Source organism: Pelodiscus sinensis, chromosome 2 (assembly GCF_052426305.1).
Source record: "Pelodiscus sinensis isolate ZL-2025 chromosome 2, ASM5242630v1, whole genome shotgun sequence".
Classification (NCBI taxonomy): Eukaryota; Metazoa; Chordata; order Testudines; family Trionychidae; genus Pelodiscus; species Pelodiscus sinensis.
The window spans coordinates 115,283,042-115,307,032 of NC_143053.1; the positions used below are offsets into that span (position 1 = coordinate 115,283,042).

At 43.5% G+C, this 23,991-nt stretch overlaps 1 protein-coding gene across 10 annotated transcripts in view; it reads right to left on the reverse strand.

Moving 5' to 3' along the window:
* The window catches only part of RREB1 (ras responsive element binding protein 1), a 176,670-nt gene that overhangs the window by 52,133 nt on the left and 100,546 nt on the right, over nt 1-23,991 (reverse strand). For all 10 annotated transcript variants that reach the window (XR_003087285.3, XM_006138792.5, XM_089776395.1 and 7 more), the window contains 2 exons: nt 5,186-5,330; nt 3,916-4,055 (listed from right to left, as the gene is read on the reverse strand). Coding sequence is in view for 9 of the 10 variants with exons in the window: in XM_006138792.5 (XP_006138854.1) it covers nt 3,916-4,055; nt 5,186-5,330 (285 nt within the window). In the remaining variant the exon portion in view is untranslated. The remainder of the gene's footprint in view (nt 1-3,915; nt 4,056-5,185; nt 5,331-23,991) is intronic.

The following is a 23,991-nucleotide window of genomic DNA, read 5'->3' on the forward strand; positions in this document are numbered from 1 at the left end:
AAAGTTGTTCATTTGACAACACTGGGAAGGGTAAATGGCCCAGAGGCTACAAGCCACTGGGCAACACTCTCTTTCCTAATTTTTACAAGCAAAAGGTGTGAGAGAGACCCTGTTTACACAAAAGACTTTCTGAAAAATAAAGGGCTAACACCAGTGCAGCGCTAAATCTACATGATATGGTGATTTAAACCACCAGCAACATTTTTTCCTGTACTGTGTTTATGTCTCTGCATCCACTGGGAAAGCTACACTGGTGACCTAGATGGTGCGAGGAGACTAAAAACAAAATAGCCTTTACAATATTTAAACACAGACTCTGAAAAAGATCAACGTGGGAAATTTAATCAACAAAACACTGTCTACCACCGGGAGATTTCCCCAATTCTAATAATCGACAGCCAGTCACTGATGCAGCAGTTCCATACAAACCCCATGTATAGACAAAGAAGCCACGGTTTACACTGATAAAGTATCACTGGGTTTCAGTCAGGGTACACCATACTTGCTCTTGTCCAGACTACAAGTATGAGGAACACCGACAGCTGTACATGGGACAAACTCCAAGTGCAGGCAAGGCCTAACACAAAGGTTTTTCCTTTTAAATCAAGACCAATAAAAAAAAAATCTTTTGCTTGCCTGCACCACAGTGACAGTACAACCAGTTGGCACGGATGTCACATCAGTGTGCTTTCCCCTTGTTTTTTTTTTAAATTAAAAATCTCTAAATTGATTAACACCTAATACTTAATATTTTACCTCCTAACTAGAAGTTTTACCACAAATCCCACTTGACCTTGTATTTTAGCACAATGCTTCCCTCCCTCTCTTGCAGTTAATCTCCCAAGACAAATCCTTCTCTGGAGTCTAACTTCAGGGATGAATATGACCTATCATGGATCAGTGTACTTTCTTTGATAGACTGTTGTGCAGCTGTCCTGGATAGTCACATGGTCTCTCACTGCTCCTGGTTCCTTTGGCCCCTAACTCCTACCTGGCCATGCACTTCCTGACTGCCACTCCTTTGGAGTGAGGGTCCCATCATGGGGGGTGGGGGAGCAGAAGCACTAGTCTGCACATCTCACATGCTATATTGGGCCAGCCCAGGCCAAACAAAGCTCTGAGGCCTGTCTAGAGCAGGATGAAAGGTGTGTTTTAAAAATATGTTAGCATTATTTAAGAAATCATTAAAAAGTTTTACAAATCCTCTTTATATCCCAATGCCAAAAAGCACACAAAGCACAGCCTCACTCTAGTGCAGTGGTTCCCAACCTCTTTTATACCACAGACCGGCAAACTCATCCATAAACTGTTGGCAGACTGGCACTAAAATATTTGCATCTTCATTATAGTAATTAATTTATTTGCATATTTGAGTATTTATTATGGTAATTTTATCCCATGGTATATCAGGCAAATCAAAGGAGGAGGGATATGATGGTTAACAAGAATTTGAAAAACTGCTGCACACACATTTAAAAAAAAAACCAATAAAATAGTTACTAATACTTGTTAAAGACAGACCAAACCTTTGGCCTCAATTGCACCAGAATTAAAGAGGCAGCAGTTAACAGACCTGACCGTGCTGACACATTCTGCACTTTCATCTTTTCCTATGCACTTAATAATGCATAGTAATAATGTGTGTGCTTGCTGATGGGAGCAGCTGGAGGCCAGAGGGAGGCTCCCAGCAAGTGGGGAAGGAGGAGAACAGGGTAGCAGGGGAAGCCGCTCTCCATGCTGTGCTTGGCCTCGTCAGCCAGGGCAGTCAATCTCCACATGGTCACCGGTGTTGGAACTGGGGCCATGGTGAGGCTGTCTCTACTGGGTCCTGGCTGCCTGCTGCCCCACTCACCCTGCTTCTGAATGGAGAAATGGGTAGAAAGGGAGTTCCCTGGACAGGTGGGGCTAAATAAAAGTTGGGGGTGTGGCCTGGCAACATGACGCAGCCCGGCAGACAGGAGTTCGCAGACCAGCAATTGAGAACTGCTGCTCTAGTGCACCCCCTCCCTGCCCACACAGCTTGATCTCTCCCTGGCTTGTAGCTATGGAAAGATTTCAGTCCTTCCCAGGAAGCACAACTGTGCTACCATGAGGAGACATGTAAATCGGACCAGCCTGAGTCATTACCACCAGGCTACAGGGAGAGCCTATCCCCACATGACAGCAGCAGGGTTAGCCCTGCTGCTACCACCTTTCCATTCTGTGGAGCAACAGAATCCATCTAGCTCAGCTTCACTATGTATATGCTTGGGAAGACATCACGTCCTCTTCATAAACGCTCTAGAACGGAGATGCTGACATGCTTATTTTACTGACCTTCACAGTTGTCAGCTCAATAAGTGCATTTATGGAGAGACTATCTTCATGGGTAACTGGACCCTGTGGGGGAGGGAGTGAAGGGAGGACCACCCATAGGGACGGAAAGAGGGCATGTGGAGGAAACCCCACTTAGCAAATTTTTGGTGGGGACATGGGGGAGGAGAGGTAGTAGACCTCATGAGTGCTACCATGATTATCTCAGTCTTCCTTATGCAGGAGGAGGAGAGGAATATACAGAATACTGGCATAGAGACATCACTTGGTATTTTCTATTCCGCCTAATTAATATTTACTGGACTTCCTCCCTCTCCCCTACAAATGCTTGTGATTCCTTTTAAGCATCTTTTATATATTTTGATGGAGTGATAGTATAATTCTGGACACTATCTGATGTGGTTTTAAATTTACATGCAATACGATCTATTTGATCTAACAAATAAAATTTCACTCAGACCCTGCTCTGAACCAGCCAATAGAAAAACAATTCTTCAGAAATAGATTTTTTTTTTCAGAAGGGTAAAGAGTCAACAAAGGTGTCCAAATACTCGGAATATGAGATGCTTTATAAAAATCAACTTACAATGAAGCTAATGCTCATAGTTTGATTAACTGCTGTTCTTACATGGAAGATTTTTAATTTAGAAGCATTTAAACCAGACTTGAAATCTGTGTTATTTATGTGCTCATGCACCTGGATTTACCTTTTTCTGTTATAAAAACAGGAAATGTCACAGCAGTCATTCTGATAAAAAAAATAAAATCTTCTTAACCTAATGAGATGACATCTAAAAAACTGTCTAACTGAAGATTGTTCTTTAACAATTGTTTGACATTTTACATTTCAAAAGGTAAAGCAAACAAGTGTACATTCTTATATGGTTACTAATTATATATGGGAAATCTTCTGCCCTTATTCAATCTAATGTAAAACAAAAATTATTTCTGCATGATCAGTTACTGTAATCATCCTCTCCATCCATTCCTTCTTCTCCCACCCTCCAACCCAAAGAGGGAAGGCAGTTAATAATTAAAACTAGGGATGTCAATGTGTAGTCAACTATATGATTAACTGATAAGCCTGGTCTTATTGGTTAATCCTGTTGACTACATCCCTCCCCCCCACTGCCTCTGTATCAGAGGCAGCATCATGGGGTGTTAGGGCGCTCCATGGGAGTGGGGCCGGGAATGTGCTGGCTGCCAGCCCCACTCCCAGGAGTATTGAATAGCTGTGTAACTTGATGCAGTTACATAATTATTCAAGTACACAGTATTTAACATCCCTAATGAAAAATTATAACATACTTTTCATCTTCAAAGAACTCTGTACATAGAGCAGGTTACAATTTTACAAATTTCATATTAGATCAAATTTTTCATTTTTGCCAGCTTTTCCAGCCATATCTGCAAACAGCACGGAAGCATCACAGTGCCCCTGTGAGACAATCTGTATTGCTCCTCATCCTCAGAAGAAGTGTCTGGGGCAGAGAGGTTAAACATTCAAAACCACAAACGGAGACTGTTAACAGTGTAAAGGGTGGAACGAGCCTCTCACACAACCCTCTGGTAACAGGGAGAAAGTCCAGGCCTATTTCTTACCTCAGTGAGTTATCAGGATGGGTTTCCATGTGGGTCTCCAGCCCATACTTGCATACAAATTCTTTAAAACACACGGGACAATGATAAACTTCCTCCTCAGCCTTCTTCTCCACGTCACTGGACTGAGCCTCCTCGACAACCTTCAGGCAGATGGAAACGCAGGTCAGAAGGACTAGACTCAAGCAGGGAGGCAAACATGCACTCCAGAGCCTGTCACAATGTAACAGCCCATGACTTTGCTACAGGCTACTGAAAATGACTCTCACTTCACAGACTGACAGGGCGCTGCAGGATCAATAAGAGACAAGAGCTAAATGTTGACTAGTTCTTTAGAAGGTGCAGCCCCATCGCCTCAGATCATCATCTCTTATGAGAGCTAAACAATTTATAAACTACTTAAATAGGAAAAATGTGAGTGTGATGTTCACTAACAACATTACTCCTCCCCTCCCCACTTCACAAACCAGGCTGTCAGCCTAGGTTATTTATGCCAATGAATCACTGCCAGTCTCTAACTCGAGCGGACCAGAGAAGAGCAGTAAAATTGTTCATTTCTACTGACATATTCTAATTACAGGAAATAAAGAAGGAACAGAAACAAGAGATGTCTACATTGAGTTGTTGCTAGCCTAAAGAGCATAAAGGTTCACTGTCAAATTTAATTTGGCATTGAGTTTATATTCTGTATAAGCAAGCTGCTATGAAGCTTAAGTACATTAGAAATATTTTATTTTAAAAATGCTAATGGCAACTTATTTTTTTCAAATGAATACATGTTTTTTGCAATGTCTGAAAAATAAACATTGCAGCAATATGCTAGTATGGGAGAATCAATGTAAAATGAACTACAAACTGACTATAAATTTTCCAGAGAAAAAATTTAAACTATTGTCAAGATTGAAAGTAAATATTAGTGACTTGAGTGATAAAGGCTTTCCAAGACTGTTAAGGTTATCAAAAAAATAACTCAATCCTCCATATATCATGCTGAGTTTCAACCTAAATGAGGGAATTTATTCTCCCTCTCCCCCATCTAATTTTTTTTCTCCAAATTGAAATGCAAAAAGGAAAAACAACTTAAAAAGTGAAATGTAAACGAGACATTTATGCATTGGTATTTTTAAAATATTTATGATTTTATCCTGACATTGTTTTCTGTGTAGGTTCTTTTATGCACAATTAGGTAAATGTACAAGGCAAGAGACTTAGAAATCAAAATGGGGGCAAAAGGCGGTCAGAAAAAGATTTTGCAACATGCATTGTAAAGAACCTTTTTTGCTGGGGTTCGCTCCTCTCTGTCTGTCTCAGGCTCATGACTAAGTTTCCTCTTACAGGATAATCGTCTGCGCTTCAGAGGAGATGGGGGAGTTGTACTTGCAGTGCTGTTTGGATCCTTCTCGTGAATCTTCATGTGTCTAAGTAGAAGAAAGAGGAAGACACTCTTTCAGCACCCAGGTCAGGATTCTGAAATTCAGCATAATTTTAATCCAAAATATGTTCACAATATTTGACTTTAAGCAATAAACACAGCTCCCATAAACTGGATTGTGCCTTTCAAGCAACACATAATGTAGAGCCTGATCCTACACATGCTACTACTGAGTGCATATTGTGAGTACTCCTGTTACAGTGTTTGCAAGATGAGGCCCTTAAAATTCACTCATGCAGCATGTTGCCCTTCTTTCCTATGCCAGAATCTGCATCAGCTGAAAAATGGCATCACAGTGTCGAAGGAAGCATCACAAAACTTGTAAACATATCCCATACATGAATGAAAATATTACGCCCACAGTTTGATTTTTTTTTTATAGCTTAAAACTTATAAAACAAGGTCAGTCTTATTCTGTTGTATGTATCTTCCAACTCTGCTAACAGTACCCCAAGCATGTTTGTAAACTCCCACATCACTATTTAAAAAAAAAAAAAATTTCACCCAAAACAGCAAGAGTAGCTTGTATTTTACTGAAAAGGAGTAGTTTATAAAAAGCACAGATGCATGTTAAAGTTAAGACCAATCATGTAGTTACAGACACTAATTTATCAAATGCAGAACTGGGTTCCCCTAGTGAAAGTTAGCTTGACTTTGCAAGTTAACCAAAGCCTTTACTATAGAACACGCATCACTGGATGGCAACCCAGGCCATTAGCTCGTGTCATTGTGGCCAAATCACTTGAGCAATTTGTGCCTCTGTTTCCCCATATGTAAGATGGAAATCATACTCATCCATCTTTGCAACATGCTAAGAGACCCTTGAATGAGAAAGACGAAACATCATATCATAAAGGACATTATAAACAAGTAAAAGATGCACTGAATACATACAGCTATATTCAGTATAGGAAATGTACCATTTATAAAAGCAATTCTTACATTTTACCTAACTTTTTACTTCCGTACGAGCTTCTGGGAAAAAAATTCAAAAAAACCCACTCAGCTTAGGTGCTTATGCCTCATGGGAAGTTCATTGTAACTTGGGCTCCTAAATCACTAGGGTATATTTGGAAATTTTACATCTATTGGTTTAGTCATTGTTTGCTGACAAACCAAAAGGCAGTTTTGTCCAGGTCTATAGTGGTCACAAAGACTGGGATTTTCCAATGAAACTATGGATGGGAGGTGGCACAGCAACTCCAAACACATTTCTAATGGGATTTTGGCACCTTGCTCCATGAGCTGAGATCAACATTGCACCATTTAACTTAATTGTGCACAACTGTATTTGATTGTAATAAAGTTTACAATTTAGATAAACCTAGTATGTTCCTGCAACAGGCTGGATGCTGTGACATAATCTTTAAAACACAATCAGTTATTCTGAAGACTGGCTATATGTAAGTCACCCAAAATTCAAAGGTTAATGTTCGTTGTAGATGCCAGGTGCATGATATGCGAAGATAACATAATGAATCAAACTGACCCGTTGCGACTCCATTAAAGCCAGTGGGATGAATCGGAGCCAATATGTTTTACATATGCGTATTTCCTTTTCACAACATCTGAACCCCCACCTCACATACAGCCACACAAAGAGTTAGGGCCTTGACAATACTGTAAAATCAGGAGTAACTCCACGTTTAGTCAATAGAATTATGTTAATTTAAAACAGGTGCAAGATCCAAAATAATCTCACAAGGCGCCAAATGAAATCAGAGACACTACACTCTTCACAAGGTTTGGCCTCCCTAGAGAAAGATTGCGGCTTCCCCTTTGCATCCACACAGCAGTTCTCCTTTGCTTTGTCTCCCTCCATCAGCTACAGCATAGGCAAGAAGTGAGGGAAAACAGCTACACAACAGAACATGGAATGGGCAGAGCCTGGACTCTGCACAGCTCCTCCCTCACAAACTATGCTGACCAGGGTTCAGGGGAAGGAATCTGTACAAGGTAAGATAAGACTCCAATGGAGCACAGCAAAATAAACCCAAGAACCCAAACTGTACCTCAGACAGCAAAGTAAAGTGTTGCCCCTTCTTTAGGATGTGCAATTACTCCAAACTGAGCAGATAAGTTCCTCGCTCATACATATGGCAAATATTCAAAACAGCTTCTCCAGATTTGTACAGTCTAGTAAATTCACTCATTCTCTTCATTATTTTAGAACAGCTTGGGTTTTTTGGTTTTTTTTAATGAGACAACAATAAAGTCTACAGGCAGGATGCCTAAGTGCACTGAAGCCAGTCACATTTCCCCAGCCAGGTTTATTTTCTTTTGGCATTGCTCTAGTTTCCTGATCTAGCCAATCCCAGATCTTTCTACAGTTAATACATCTCTACAGGATAAAGAACAGTCATTTATGTTCATATAGAAACACAGAAGAAGAACTGAACAATTTATTCACTATTTTATGCAATAACTGAAGGGAAGCTTGAAAAAACAACTGGGGGAAAAGAGTGAATACTTTAGAATTCAATTCACTGGCAAGGTATAAGCTGGAAGAGGTGAGGGATCTTACTTTTTCTAAGGTAGTTTTCCAGTTAATAGGCAAGCTTGAAAGGGAGTTACAGATATCCGTGTTGCCTACACACCTATATTAGGCCAGCATATTTAACTTTTTGGCAGTATGACTGACACATAGCTAACATTATCTGACCAGTGTCTTTTCAGAGAGTCAGTACAAGCAAGAAATTAAACACACACATACAATACAAACCTCCCCAGAAAAACTGTGTACTTTAAAAGAAAATATGAAAAAACCCATCTTAAAGATTCTATTATATCCCTGATAAGTGTGCATAGTTCCTATTCATAGCCACAAGTGTAAAATATTCCTTAGGGCCATATTATCTTCTCACACTATTACTACACCCAGTTAGTTTCAATAGTTTACATGAATGCAAGTGAGAGGAAAATCAGTCCCAATAGCACAATGTTATAATTTTGTTCAGATTTTAATTTTGTATTGTTGAAAGGAAACAGTCCCAAACTTCTGAGTCAAACAGGAAGACCCCGTGACTTTTTAGTGCACTGGTCAAACATCACAGACTCTGCCAGCTTTCTGTGTGGAATCATTTAAAAAACAAAAGCAGCAGATTCCAAGTTCTCAAATAAATTCACAATCTGCCCCTAGAATACAAGGAACAGAGTTATTCTTTAACAGGTTATACAGGTTGCACTGCATTGAATGGCTGGTGCAGAGAAATAAGATTGCTAGAATAACAACCTAAGATAAGGAAGCAGCAAGATAAAGCAGACCAGTACAAAGGACAGACCATCATCATCTCTTTTGCTTTGCAGCAGGGACATCACAGTTCAGTATGCCTTCAGTAAACACCATCATCTGACTTGTGCTGAACTGTAACAGATTCACAAACTTTTTAAAAAAAAATATGGTCCCTTCATTAAGCCACATCTACAGTTTGGGAATTATGGTGGCATAGCTACCTGGAGAGTAGACATGGACTACAGTGATAGAGGGAGGTTTTCCATTGCTGTAGAAACATTACATCCCTAAGCAAGGATACTTAGCTCAATGGAAGGTTTCTTCTGTCAACTCTAGCTGTGTCCACACCAGGAATTAAATTGGCACTCACTGGGGTGGACTTTTCAAAACACCTAAGCCTTGAGCGCCTAAGTTATATTGACTTAAGTTTAAGTGTAGATTAAGCCATTTAAAATTTCTTAACTGTGTAGTTTGTTGCCTTGTTCTCCTTTAGAAATGCTTTCTTTGATTAGACATTTTATGTGTAGCATTCAAAATGCTCGGCCTCACACGTTAGCTAGCCAAGATGCACAGGGAACAGACATGAAGCTGGGCTGAAGCAGGGTACTTTTCCCACTGTGATTATATCAACGTATTTTGGTGTGACAACACTGGCATACTTTGACTCTGAAAGCTGTGACTGTAAGTCAGTGTGATCTTCAGAAATACGTGCAAGTTAAATGAGGCTTTTTAATTCTAAAGCTCAATAGGACATTTCAAAAGATAACACAAAAATAATACAGAAAAGCAGATATTCAAACAGACAACTGTACAGGAAGTCCCCGACTTATGTCGGATCTGCACTTACAAACAGGGCTTTTCTCGCCCCGGAGCTCATGGGCGGCGAGTCGCCACCCGTGTCCTCCAGGGCGAGAAAAGCTTCTCCCGGTCTCCCTGGTCTGCTGGGGGGGTCCAGTAAAGCCGCTGGACCCCCCCCCAGCAGACCAGGGACACCCGAGCAAAGCCGCCGCCTGGTCTGCAGGGAGACAGGGAGCAAAGCCTTGGAGCACGCCCGCAGCGGGACAGCCCAGGCGCGTTTGGGCTGTCCCGCTGCGGGCATGCTCTGCGGCTTTGCTCCCCATCTCCCTGGTCTGACCAGCAGACCAGGGAGATGGGGAGCAAAGCCTCGGAGCACGCCAGCAGTGAGACAGCCGCGGCATGCCTGGACTGTCCCACTGCCCGCGTGCTCTGTGGCTTTGCTCCGCGTCTCCCAGGTCAGCAGACCAGGGAGACGGAGCAAAGCCGTGGAGGACTTGGGCGGTCCCGCCACCCCCATCTCCCTTGTCTGCTGGGGGGGGGGGGTGCAGCTAGTGCCCTCTTCCCGCCCTCCCCCCCAGCAGACCAGGCTTTTCTTGCCTACCAGGACGCCCGGGGTAGAGCAGCTGGGGGCTGCCGGGTTGGTCCCGCAGCGCCGCTCCAGACCAACCCGGCAGCACCCCAGCTGCTCTGCCCCAGGCGTCCTGATTCAGCCGCTGCTGAAACTGACCAGCAGAGGCTGAATCAGGACGCCTGGGGCAGAGCAGCTGGGGTGCTGCTGGGTTGCTCCAGTAGCGCCAAGGAGCCACGCTACTGGATCAACCAAGCAGCACCCCAGCTGCTCTGCCCCAGGCGTCCCAAGTCAGCCGCTGCTGAAACTGACCAGCAGCTGACTACAGGAAGCCCGAGGCAGAGTTGCTCTGCCCCAGGCTTCCTGGAATCAGCCACTGATCAGTTTCAGCAGCAGCTGACTTGGGGACGCCTGGGTTTCTTAAGTTGAATCTGTATGTAAGTCAGAACTGGCATCCAGATTCAGCCGCGGTTGAAACTGATCAGTTTCAGCAGCGGCTGATGCCAGTTCCGACTTACATACAGATTCAACTTAAGAACAAACCTACAGTCTCTATTTCGTACGTAACCCGGGGACTGCCTGTATTTCAAACCACTAATTTAGGATACAACGTAGTGTACCAAGGTGCTCTAAATTGGCCTCTTTTAGGGGTAGGTATTGAAGCGAAAATGGAGGGCCAGTCAAATTCTCAGCTGGGACATTTCTTTATTGACATCAATGGAGCTAAGTGAATTTACACTAAGGCTTTGTCTACACTGCAGGGTTTTTAACCAAAAAGCCTTTTGTGGAAGAGTTCTTCCGCAAAAACTTCTTGCGCAAAAGCACGTCCAGACCTCAAAACACATCGCAAAAGCGATGTGCTTTTGCACAAGAGAGTGTCTACACTTCATGGACACTCTTGCGCAAGAAAGCTCTGATGGCCATTCACAGAATGGCCATCAGAGCACCTGTGCTTTTGCCGAAAGGGGTTTCTTGCACAAAAACCCATCCAGAGTGTTCACAGCTACCTTTTTGCACAAGAGCTTTAGCACAAAAAAGAGTTATTCCTCATGGAGAGAGGAATAACCCTACCGGCAAAAGCCCTCTGTTCTGTCGATTTTCTTGTGCAAAAGCGCGCTTGAGGTGTGGATGCTCCACCAGTTTTTGCGTAAACCTTGTAGAGTAGACATAGCCTAACTGTGGATCTGACCCAAACACACATGAGAAATATGGTACTTCACACAGGCACTCTCAAAACTATGCTTTAGGTAGGCAGCCAGAGCATGTGCATGCCCACACATACACAGGCTGGAACATGAGGGTGGAACTAGGACTAATGGGATTAAATTAGGGAAATGAAAATGTAAATGGACCACTGAGAGTTATCAGTCTCTGAAATAATCTACCATGGGATGAATCAGAAGCCTGATTACTTGGAATTTTTAAAATTCGACCAGAAAAGAAAACATCAGAAAAGGCATTTGCAGGAAATAATCCTGCAAGGGAAGGGGAATGGACCTGATTATCTTAAAAGGTCTGTTCCATCTCCAACATCTAAGCTTTTAAAAATGCTATGCAAAAAATGCAGATATCTTTCTCCACCAAGTTTTTGAAGCAAGTTTCTGTGCAAGAACATCCCTGCCTTATTCCCTCCCAAAATTCCACAAGTGAGTCAAGATTATCTGATAATGCCACAATCTTATGAGTCAATCCCCTAGCAAGATAGGTATTTTTCAACTGTTTTAGTGCTTTTTATTTACCTCGCCCTCTATCAGTGTCATCTTCCTTTTCTCCCCCCAGGGCCAGTCCCCTGGACCTCCATCCCCCATCCCCAGGCAACTGCATACTAAGGATCATATTTAGACAGATGCTGCAGCTCAAAAAACTGCTTTTCCTTCTCTATCTTCAGCCCTACTTTGATCCCCAATATATGGTTTCAGGATAGTAACACATGAGTAATCCAGCGCTGCTGCCGTTGAAGAAAGAGTGAAAAAAGTGAATCTTTAGTTTTGTTATTCTGAGGGTGTTTGGGATTGTTTTGCTCTGTTGGGATGACACTGGGTGAATACTTCATAGAGCAGGGGTGGGGAACCTACAGCCCATGGGCTGGATCCGTCCCCATGCTTGCTTTGATCTGGCCCACAGCCAGAGTCAAATTAAGAAAGGGGCTTTAGTGGCTGCGGCCCTGGGGTCTAGGCTAAGGGGAGTCCCCTTAGCCCGGGGCATAAGGCTGCAGCCACTAAAGCCCGTGTTTCAAGCTAGCCCTCCCTGGTGTGTGAGGGGAGGTGGCTGTGTGCCCTGCTGTTCCTCCAACACACCCCTTCTCCCCCTGCCGGAGCTGGACCTGCGCTTTCCTTGCTTTCAGGTATCACCTCTAGCAGCTCCCAATGGCCAGGAATTACAGCCACCTGTCTCTGCCCCACCAAACGGGATCTGCCCCATGTAAGTGCCTCACACTCCAATTCCCTGCCCCAGCCCGAAGCCCCCTCGTGCACTCTAAATCCTTCCCAAACCTGAACTCCAACTGCCTGTCCCAGTCCTGAGTCCCCTTTAAGTCCCTAACTCCCTCCCAGACCCTGCACCCCTAACTTAGAGCCCACTCCAGCACCCTAGATCTCTCCTAGATCCCACCTCCCCAGCCCTGAGTCCCTCTTGCACCATAACTCCCTCCCAGACCTGCACCCCAATCTCCTGCCCTGAGACCACTCACCTTGGCCCCAGCCTGTATCCCCCTCCTAAACCCCAAATGCCTCAATCCCAGCTCCACTGCAGAACCCAGAGACCTCACCCCCTCCTGAACCCACCCCCTCCTACCTCCACCCACATCTCCCTCCCAAATACTGAACCCATCATTTTTGGCCCCACCCTGGAGTCTAAGGATGGGGCCAAAAATCTAATAAACCCAAAGCCCCCAGAAGAGTTAATCTGGCCCTGCCCACTGCAAGGCTCAGGGCTTCTATGCACAGTGGGGCAAGCCAGCGCCTGCGTTCCAGTCCTGTGGCAAGTCTCAGTCTCGGTGCTCCCCCCATCTCCAGACTGGAGTTGAGCAGAGCCCTGGCATGCCTGTGAGCGAGATGAGTCTCTTCTTCTCACTTGGGGGCCAGGCTAGTGAGCTTTTGGTTTGGGTTTTTTTGCTTCTCACTTGTGTGCGGCCCCCAACCGAAAAAAGGTTCTTTGCTATAGAAATAACACCTCAAAAAGGCCTGCACCAGTGGTTCCTATTTCTCCTGATCTGACCTCTAGAAAGGATGCTGCCTAAAGTTTCAGGGGGAAGTGCAGAAAATGCAGAGTGTGTCAGTTTGAAAGGAAAGCTTAAGACTGAAATTCTCTCATGGCAGGAGGACTATCCTTCAAAGATGACTGAGGGTGTAGCAGGATAAAAGGGTGATGACTGTGGCCTTTGACCAACAGCCGCGGTTGGAGTCCTTCTCTTACTTCTGCAGCACAAGTGAGACTGCTTGCCAGTTGGGATAGGCTGGTCTGACCAAAAGAAGGAGAGGTTATTTACCTGGTACAAGAACTGGAGTTTTTCCTGATGGGTGCCCTTCTGGGTGCTCCAGGTCAGGAGAGCCTGTGACCTCTTAATTGGCAATTTTTGTCAGCAGTGTCTGCAGGTTTGTACCAGGGCCCCACAGACTATCGCACTCCAGCACGAGTATATAGAGGGAGGAGGCAGACCCACTATCACGCCAAGGTTCTTCTCAACCCCCAAAGTCTAACAAGAGACTCCAAGGCAAAGGGGGAGGAGGGTGAACGTGCGCGCACCCCCCCCCCGTGAGTGCTCTACATCAGGTGACTCAGAGCAGTACCTCCCTCGAAGCTCTCAGGGAAGCCGAGAACTTGGATTTAGTACAGATTGTAGAACACCAACATCACCTACAGCAGTTCCAAAGGGGGGGACTGATCCACAGCTGAACTGAAGGGGTAATCTAGAAAAAAAAAAAAAAAAAACCACCAACAGGATCTCTCTCTCTCAGGTAATGATGAGCTCCCAGGGAGGAAGACAATGGAAGAGATGATCCCTATAAACGAGGCAGAAGGTGAGGTGTAGCATAAAATCTGGAGTGGGAGGTTGCTCATGACCCTTGACTATTGGGTCAAAAGGGATGTTTTTGAGGATATCGCTGACTGGGAGATTGCCAAGGAGGAGGGCCAAGCTAGTTTTGTGGGCTGGGAGTGAACAAGGCAAGGTCACTCAGTTGTCTATGACCTGCCGTATTTTTGTTGTAGATTCATTGATACTCAGAGATTGTAGGGTGGCTTTAGTTTCTTTGAGAGAATGAAGGGACCCATCCCTTGGTGTCACCAAATAATTTGGGACCCTGAAAGGAAGCACCTCTGCAGTATTTTGCACCTCCCAAGGAAGACTGGAACGGTGACTAGGAAGTTCAGCAGGACTACTGCTGCATTCACAGAATGTGCAGCTGTATTGAGAGCACTGAGTGAGCCCAGGAGAGTTGCTTCGGCAACTGTGTGGCCTTCTGTAACAAGAGCCTGAAATTGTCCCCTCTGATCCTAAGACAGATGTTCAACAAAGGCTGAGAATTTAGAATTGTTTGCAAAGTCTCAGTACGCCATTAGGGCTTGGGAATTGGCTACTCTGAACTGCAAAGATGCAGAGGAGTAGCTCTTGTGACCCAGAAGGTCCAGTCACTTCAGCCCTTTGTCTGATGATGTTGAATGGCACTGGTGTTGTCTGTTTCTTGGTTTTTAGCAGCCTCAACCACCAGAGTTGGGTGTAGAGGGGAAAAAAAATCCCTAAACCTCTACATGGAATAGAATACTTCTCGTCAAGCCCTGTGCACATAAGCAGGACAGCTGCTGAAATTTGCCACAGCATGTGTGTTGGCGCCAAGAGAGCATAGTTACTGGAAACAGCAATCTTGTCTTGGGGAAATGTATGGAGGACGTTTGACAAGGAATGTTGGGGTTCCTGTATCTCCACCAATGGAATCTGTATATTGTCTGATACCCGTTTCATGTTGAATCATCATGGTAAGATGTGCAAAAGGCATGGCAGCCTCATTTGGTGAAAAAGGACTTGGCTGCTCTGTGAGATGTGCCTGAGGAACAAGGCTTCAAGTGCCCTCAAAATGGGGCCCTGTGGAACAGGTTGCTGTGAGGAACCAGGGGTTCCAATATGCCCACTGAGGTGCCTAGGGCACAGCTATGGACTCGTTGACCCATGTGACAAAAATCACCTGTCAAGAATGCACAGGTGCACACACCTCCTCATGAAGAACACCCGTAGGGACACTGCTTAAAGAAAAACAGCAAATCCATAGGAAATCCAAGAGGCGCTCTCAGTGAGATATGGTTGAGAAAGTCCCAGGCTCAAAAATCCCGATTAACTGCTAAGCACAGCGTGGCGAGTGTATAGGCAAAATACACTTCCCCTCACTGCTCTGGAAACACAGAGGAGGAAAGTAAATCTGGCCATCACCAATCCAGACTGACTGTTTGCCAGTACAGCCACTCTCCGAGTTACGAACAAGTTACGGACCAACACTTGGTCCATAACTCGAACTGTTCGTAACTCGGACCCCATTGAGTTACACGCGACCGCGCTGTTCGTAAGTGCGGGTCGCGTTCGTAACTCAGGCACCGCTTTTACGACCACTCCATGGGAGCTTTGGTCATAAGTGCGAATGGTCGTAACTCGACCGTTCGCAACTTGAGGAGCGGCTGTATCACATTCTGGTTTCACAGTCTACACATTATTCCATACCACTTCTCCACAGCTTTCTTCATTTTACCCCTCTATATGCCATACATCCCACTGAACTACAAGAGGCCTTTTCTCTCCTCATTCAATTTCTAAATGCCATCCCACAACCTGATCTCAAAATCAAATGGATGGTGCCACATATCTGACATCGATCTGAAAACAAGAGTAACACCTTCTTGTATTACTACAGCATATATAACTATCTAAATATTCCAGTAAACAGTTAAGAGTGAGGAATGAAATCAGACATGCTCAAAATGGCTTCTTTCACGAGTTACCACTTCTGTCACAGAAACTATTCCTCAGAGCAAAAACACTCCAACATCTACTAACTGACAAAGCTCATCATTCTGTGGAGATGTAAACTGGTCAGATGTGAAGCAGGTCCAGCTGCCCTGACTATAATGTAGCTGAAAAATTACTGTAAGTATGATTTGCTGCTTATTCTGATACCTCTTTTCTCTGCTTACCTTCACTGTACTCTTAGTTTATGTTAATAAATTTACCAAAACAAAATCAAAATCACCTACTTTCAATAATCTACAAGAGGAAATATTTACAACTCAAAATACAAATTATATAAAAAGGGGCCTGTTTCAAGACTTTACATCCACATTAAATTCAAATGAAGTGCTAAGGATTTAAGACAGGCCAGATTTTGGACCATTACACTTTTTTTTGTCCTTCCACAGGATGGAAAGTGGCTCAAAAGCAGCAGAGTGCCAACTTTAATTCCATTCATATCAAAACCAGGACCCATTCTGACACATTTCCAGCTGAAAACATCTGTGCAATTATCATCATTTCACTCTGCTTGGCAGTTCTAACTTTATCCAAGTGGCCTAAAAACTATAAAAAAGACAAAACACATTTCACTGTACAGATTCATTTCAGTCATTTGAAGCAAGAGGGGGGAAAGCCCAAACAAATACAAAATAGGTTTGGGCAGCAGTGTTTTCAGGAGTCATCAATCAATACAAAGAAACTGTCAGCCCTCCCCCAGAGTCTTGTGAAGATGACGGGAGCTTAACTCCAAAGTACAGTAACACTATATCCTGGAGTTAAACCTGCAGTAGTTTGTTTGTCAGAACACAGAGTCATCAGTCTGTATTAACAATATATGTTCACTCCTAATAATTACAAGCAGTCACTACTTAAGAGAGTCTAATTCATTCAACACTGTCAGCTATAGTTACTGGGATCAGAAAGATGCAGCTAATTCTGAAATGAAACATGACTGGTATTTGGAAGGGCTTTTGTTTTGTTTTTCCTAACAGTTTATCAGTAACAACAGTCACTATTCTTATCCTTCCAAAACACTTCTTCAAAAACCGAGAGAAATTCTGATGCCAAAACTCCAACCACTCTGTAAAAACTCTACTAACACCGATGAGAGATTTCAATGCTGAGATTTTGCTTTTATTTCAAGTATGCATGTGGTGCTGAATGATTAATGGCTTGGACAGGCAAGGAGCAACTCACAGTGACAGAAAATGTGTGTGGCTATAGCAAAGCTAATAAGAAACCTAACACAATACAAAGGAGCAAAGTGACCTCAGCAGAAAAGATGGGTGTGGCAAACAGGCCAGGGAAGAGTTATGTTAGAAGCATTTGCTTGCTCTAACTTCAGAGCAGTTAACCATGGCTATAAACATGTAGGGTATTTCGTGTGAGAGAACGAACACACTGGGCTGTAGGTTTACTTTGAAGTGTCTGGCACTTTCTAGTACAGCAATATCTGTGGCCCGGCATGATTTTAGTTAGCCGGATGACCACTTGTCATGCAGTGTGGCCACAGTCCCATGAAGTTTGTTTACAGCCACCAGTCCTGGCTCTCTGTGTTCTGTGCTGTGATATAATTCTAATTTACCCCTAAATGCCTTCTAAGAATCCAGTAAGCAGTGGAAGTGTTGGTAATGCAGCTAGATAATATTAACCTCCTGTGGTTTGATAAAATCTCTGGTTCAGCACCCATCAGGCCTTGAGGGTGCTGGACTAGAGAGGTCCAACCTGTACAACGATTTGACTGATCCTGCACTGAGCTCCATGCATAGTGAAGCCCTTTATCCACATGGAGCATTCTGAATTTCTCCAGCACAGACCTCATTGCAGGATCAGGGCCTAACAGGCTAGGGAAAACCTTAGATTAATATCCCTTCAAAACACTAGCAAGGCTGCCAGGCCAAAAAATGCTCATCCGGAAGACTAGTTCCAGATTCTTCAAATGGTTGAAAGGTCACTTCCTGAAAGAGTCCTATGCAAGGCGGAGGTAAACCTTAGGTTAAAGTCTATTCTTGGATGTCTCTTTGTTCTGTGTTTGTACAGTACCTACCACAATGGAGTCCTTGTTCATCACTAGGACTCCTGGGGCAGTACAATAATACAGATAATCTAAAATTGACTAGTATCTACTCTATATAGATTCTTATACTGCTCTCATCACTGTAGGACTTGAATGACTTCCAAAGCGTATAAAATAGTATAACTAACATCTGCCAAGGGTTTGTTCTTTCATCATGGGCATCTGGTGGTTTAGGTGGGAAAAGTCTCTGCCTTCCCAAACTGCCAGCCTGGCCCCATGCATACTCTGCCCCCAGAATGCCTGATGTAGGTATACTGGGGGGTGGAGTGATGCTACCCTGTAGCGCCCACCCTCCCTGTGCTCCAGGGTGGCTTGGGCCATGTAGCTGCCTCCCTCCCTGGTGCTCTGGGAGGCTTGGGTCAGCTTGGGCCATGTGGCCACCTCTCTTCCTGCTGCTCCCAGGGGCGGGGAGGCACCAGCCATGAGGTGCCTCCCTCCCTGCTCCAGGGATTCTGGGGCATGCACACTCTTCCCCTCTCCATGGTGGGGGCAGAGCCTCAGCAGAAGAAAGGCTATAGGCCTGCCTCCCCCAGCCCCAGCTGCACCAACTGCCCACGTCTCTCATCCTCTTCCCAGGGGGAGAAATGCGTGTTTTATTTTGAATTGCATGTACATGCAAACACACACAGTGTTATCTGTGTATTAGAAAAGGCAGGGTCAAAGAAATGTGCTTTACACTTAAAGCAGAAGGTGGTGAGGTTTGTGATGGTCCTTAGTTCCTGGGGGAGTGCATTTCATAGCCACCCCCCAAGAGAACTCTATATCCTGCCCAGATAAGCTTTAATAGAGCAAAACAAAGACCAAGATACCCTAACAACAACGATTTCAGATATCATCATCATGATCACAATCATAACTGTTTAGAACTATCAAGTCAATCTGAAAGCTTGCAGTTTGCAAAAGCTGCTCATGATTAATTTCAGATTCTGGTTAATAAATTCCTTGATGGAGATACCAGTGAAGCCTGTGAATTGTAGTCAATCCCAACATAAAGCTTTCTGAAGTATGCCAATGCATGCTATAGCTATGAGTGTAAGACACGCACATACATACTTATGTTTTAGTAATTTTATCCAAGAGAATATTTTGTTTTGCCAAGAATAAAAAATAGCAGAAATTTGTGCCTGTGTGAGAGAGATCTACAAAAAGGAGAAAGAACTATTTCCGTAAAGCAGATCTCTGTATATGTTGCATTAGCAAGTATCTAAACAACTAACTTGCTATACCAAAGGCAACAAGTTCAAACAGGTTTAGATGGCTACAAATGCATTCCCATCTTTGCTTGACATTATCCCTTCTCTCCACCAAAAGTGTTGTCATAACACCTCAGGGGGAAAAAAAGGAAAGAAGAAAAGAGGCAACTATTCCAAAACCACATGCCTGATGCTGCTGTAAAAGTGAAGTGATTCACTAGTGGGAGCCTAGTTTTCCCAAAGGGGAAGAGAGGTTCATTTGCAATTGTAATCACATACTGCACAAGCAGAGTTTGAGAGAGAGAGAGAGAGAGAGAGAGAGAGGGTGGAAATGCAGGGTGAACTTCCCAATGCTGCTCCACCCAAATATCTTAGAGGCACCTGGCAGGAACGGGCTGTGCAACATTAACAATGTCAAATGGCATACATACGGTGACTCTGCACATAAAAGAAGCTCTGCTCACTGAGGGATAGAGTTTAAACACATTCATTTCACTTTTCCAATGGCCCTGATTCTGCAAGCTATGTAAGAAATCCCTATTTGTGCTATACCACAGATGCATATAATATAAGCCTACCTACTGACCCTCATATTTGGATGTTTGCATTCAATACAGTATCATAAGATATTCCCATTAAAAATAACTTAAGAAGAAAGCAGGTTTAATTCCAGCACAAATACAGTGCACTGCAAAGAAAATAAAAAGTATTACCCTTCTTTAAAAAAAAAAAAAAAGGTGAAGAAATTTCAGGTAAACTTTTATTCATTAAAAACAAACAAACATGAGGAGCAACATGTGTCCAGATTCAGACTCAGCCTAATCCATTTGCCAGTGAACACTGCTAATGGCAAACAGCACTGATCAACTTGTTATATTATGTGGCATAGAAAAGAAAACAATAGTACACAGAAACGCTGAAGGTGCTTTACAAAGGGAATACATGTTTAAAAAATCTCAAAGAAAATGCTCTATATTACAAAAACACATTCTAGACAAAACAAGATCTCTGCACTATCATGTCAGCCTTATAAATCAGTGGTACTGATTGCTGGGGGAAAGAGGGCAGGAAATGCAGACCACATCATAAGAGAGGAATGTCTTGTGAACCACCTTCCCTCCCAGTCCTGATTCTGTGGCCCACCTATTTCACCCATTTCCATTTGTGATCACATAGCATCCTTGCGGTAAACACAATTGCCTATGTGGGAGAGTAACGTTAAGAAAATATTTAATGAGTTTCTTAGCTGTTTTTTAGTAAAACTTAGCAGCTAGAAACAGGAGTCTCAGCTCCACAGAATTAGTCTCCTCTCTATGGGTCATCAGACATTGCACTGTGGAATACTGACCACAGTTTAGGAACTTCTGCTCTAGAGCTATGAACTGGGATGAAGATTTGGACTGCTGATACATCTCATCATCACTTTCAGCTATGTTTGCCACTGAAGAGGTGTCGCCTGCCAAAATAATACAGGTGCCTCTATTTTAAAACAGCAGGGAGGGTTTCTCTCCCTGAACAGAGAGTTGCCTCTTCCTCTTCCCAGGACAGCTTTCTCTATGATATACTAGAGAATTTGTTCAGAGGAGTTATTGGACATAGACCTGATCATGAGTGTCCAATAGCCTAGGCAGGGGAAGGCTCTGCCTTCCCAAACCGCCAGGCATGGCTTTGCCCATACTCTGTCCCTAGAACGCCTGGCCTAGACATTCTGGGGGAGAAGTGTTACTGCCCCCACCGCCTGCCCTCCCCATGCTCTGGGATGGGGAGGCTAAAGCTGCATGGCCTCATCTCTCCCCAGTGCTCTGTCATTGGGGCTACGCCGCGTGTCTTCCACGTTCCCTAGTGCTCCGGGGCCGCACTGCATGCCCTCCTCCAGCGCTCTGGGAGGCTGGGGTTGTGCTGCATGCCCTCTTCCCTCCTCCGGTGCTGGGGAGGCTGGGGTTGTGCTGCATGCCTTCTTCCCTCCTCTGGTGCTGGGGAGGCTGGGGCAAGCGTACGCTCACCCGCTCACTTTCCATCCCCATGGCTGGGGGAGGGGCTCAGCAGAGTGGGGGCGGAGCTGGAGGCTTTCCTCCCTCAGCCCTACCTTCGCCTACCACCCATGGACCTGATCATGGACCTCACTGAGGTCAGAGAGAGTCTTCATTGGGCTTTGGGTAAGGCCCTATGAGAACATAACTCTCTCAGCTTGGATTGGCAAGAACACCAATGTATCCTGCAATGGAAGACAAAAAGATATCTGTTTAGCAAGCACAACCCACCTATTTAATATATAATGGCACCATCAGTTTACATAAGCAGGTATCTTCCCCATAGTGAAAACCCACCACCTATGTATTAGGTGTAACATGCAGACAAGTAGCACAGAGGGGAAATGAGCATGCCAGGGTTCTATTGCAGCTATTTCACTAATCCAAATGCTGAGGGAATTCTGTCTCTAGTCCTCTTCTGTTTCCAAGAGACCATTTATTGCTAATGAATGCCATTTTTTAAAAAAGGAGAAACTGACAATAAGTGCATATATTCTGAAGTCTGCTAGTTTCAGCATGCTAAACCTGAACAGGTTGGGCAGCTTACATACGGGGGGCTGGGGAGGTTAAAGCTAGATGTGTTAAGGTGGAACTACAGCCAGCACAAACACAATTTAAGACACAGAAAAAAGTTTTCTTCCTCATTCTCTTACCGTCTGTCTATCTACACTTACAAGGCTGCAGCTGCACTGCTGTAGCGTTTAGCTGAGACATTAAACATGCTGATGGAGACCATCTCCCATTGGTGTGTACACTCTACTTTCCAGAAAGGCAGTAGCTATGTCAACGGGAGAAGCCCTTCACATTACATACTATTGCACACATACTCCCCGACCCACAGGATGTAAGGGAATATTCCAACATGCAGAGCACATTTCTTATAAAACCTCCCAACCATTCACATTTTAAGTGCTTCCTATATTAATCTATTATTTCCTCACCTGTTCCACCTTGTTCAAACTCAGCAATAAGGCATATTGACAGATATTCTTAAAATGTTAAAAATCCTATAATGAGGGATTGAAGCAAAAAACAAACAGCTACCAAGGCCCAAAGATATTCCTAAATCGCTAGTGCTTGCTCACCTGGAATTCTCTTGCGTCTTGCAGCCTTATGTTAAAGATGGAGAGTGTAGGCAACTTTCCTGAGCAGACAGAATACTAAACCCTAAAGCAGGTGTTGCTCCTGGGCAGGTACTTATGAAGATAAAGGTCTAAAATAGCCTAGTGATCAGTGACTAGAATCTGCTGTGGCATGTTCTCATTTGAACTGTGACATGGGAAACAAAGAAGCACTCAGCTGTGCTGAATACATGCTTTTATATGGAGAGTTATGTTATTGCCTTTGATAAAATTGGCATTACCTCTGTATTCCAGATCATATTCCTCCTTACACACACATCCAAACCAGAAAAATCAAACCTATTGTCAGCAGAGCACTAAAGTGTCAGACAGTTTTAAAATAAGCAAGATCTGATTTACGTAGATTAAGAGGGTCTGAGACCACACACACACACACACACACACACTCTCTGTCTCTGTCTCCTTGACTCACTTATCTTCAGGGACAGAAGAGGCCTGAACTTCCTTGCTCTTCTGGATTCTAATCAAACTTCAAAATTAGGCCTTGTGTCAACTTTCTTCATGGCTCTTTAATAGAAATTGAGGAGGAAGGTGATATTGTCAATTGTCAGAGGTGCAATTTAATCCACACCACATTAAGCAAGCAAAAAAAAATTCACATCTTCTGAATCTTTATGAGAAGTGGAAATTTCTTTCTTGTGCAGGGAGATAACCACCAAATCTTTCTGTTTGGGACTCTCTCTCTGTGTACTTTTAAAGTATAAGCTCAGTTTTTATTGATCCTTGACCAGCAAGATTGATGGGTATGTATTGAGACCTAGTGGCATTAGCACTTTCTGCTTTACTGGTGTTCACAACACTGCCAGTTTTCCTCTCCTTCACTTTGAATCTTAATAGGTGCCCAGATACCCAGAACATATCTGCTGGTAGTGTTCGTTTCCACCCAGTCTGTGCTTTCACTATATTTACACAGTCTAATACTGAAAAGAAAAACACATTTTTAAATTAAAAAGAAAATCAAATGTGTGGGGTGTCAGTTTTCTGCTGCAACTATAATTAAAATCATCTGTTACTTCAGAAACAATTAATTCTAACAGTGCAGTGCTCAAGAATTAGGGCTTCTGCAAGTACTGAACAAAAACTATCTTCTCTCATGTGCTAATGTCATAGCACTGTGATATTGGCCAATTATCCTACATTCATCATAAGACTGAGTTCAAGACCAGTTCAGTTTAAGGAATACTGTCCAGTTTTATTTTCATGCAAACCAAACATTCTCAGGAGCTAAGCAAGGACTCATCCTAGTGTGAGTGGATCTAAAATTAAATAAAAAGTAGAATCTAATGCATTGCAGTGTCTATTTTAAATTAAAAAAGGTCAGCTAATTCATTATGTTCATACAGAAAATATAATTTGACTATATTACACAGTAATAATGTCAAAATATAGTATTTTGTATGACGCTAATTTTAATACCTTCATTTGTTTGTCCAAAATATCTGAATCGTGGATGATGTGAGAAAATCTGATGTTATATATTACATACTTATTTTTAAGGCATATAGGCTGAACTTTTCAAAACTGCCTAACAGTTTTCAATGTCAAATTCCTATGCTACATTCATTCTATTCTTGCACTGCATTTTCCCTTTCCAAAAAACAGAAACCTTGTCACT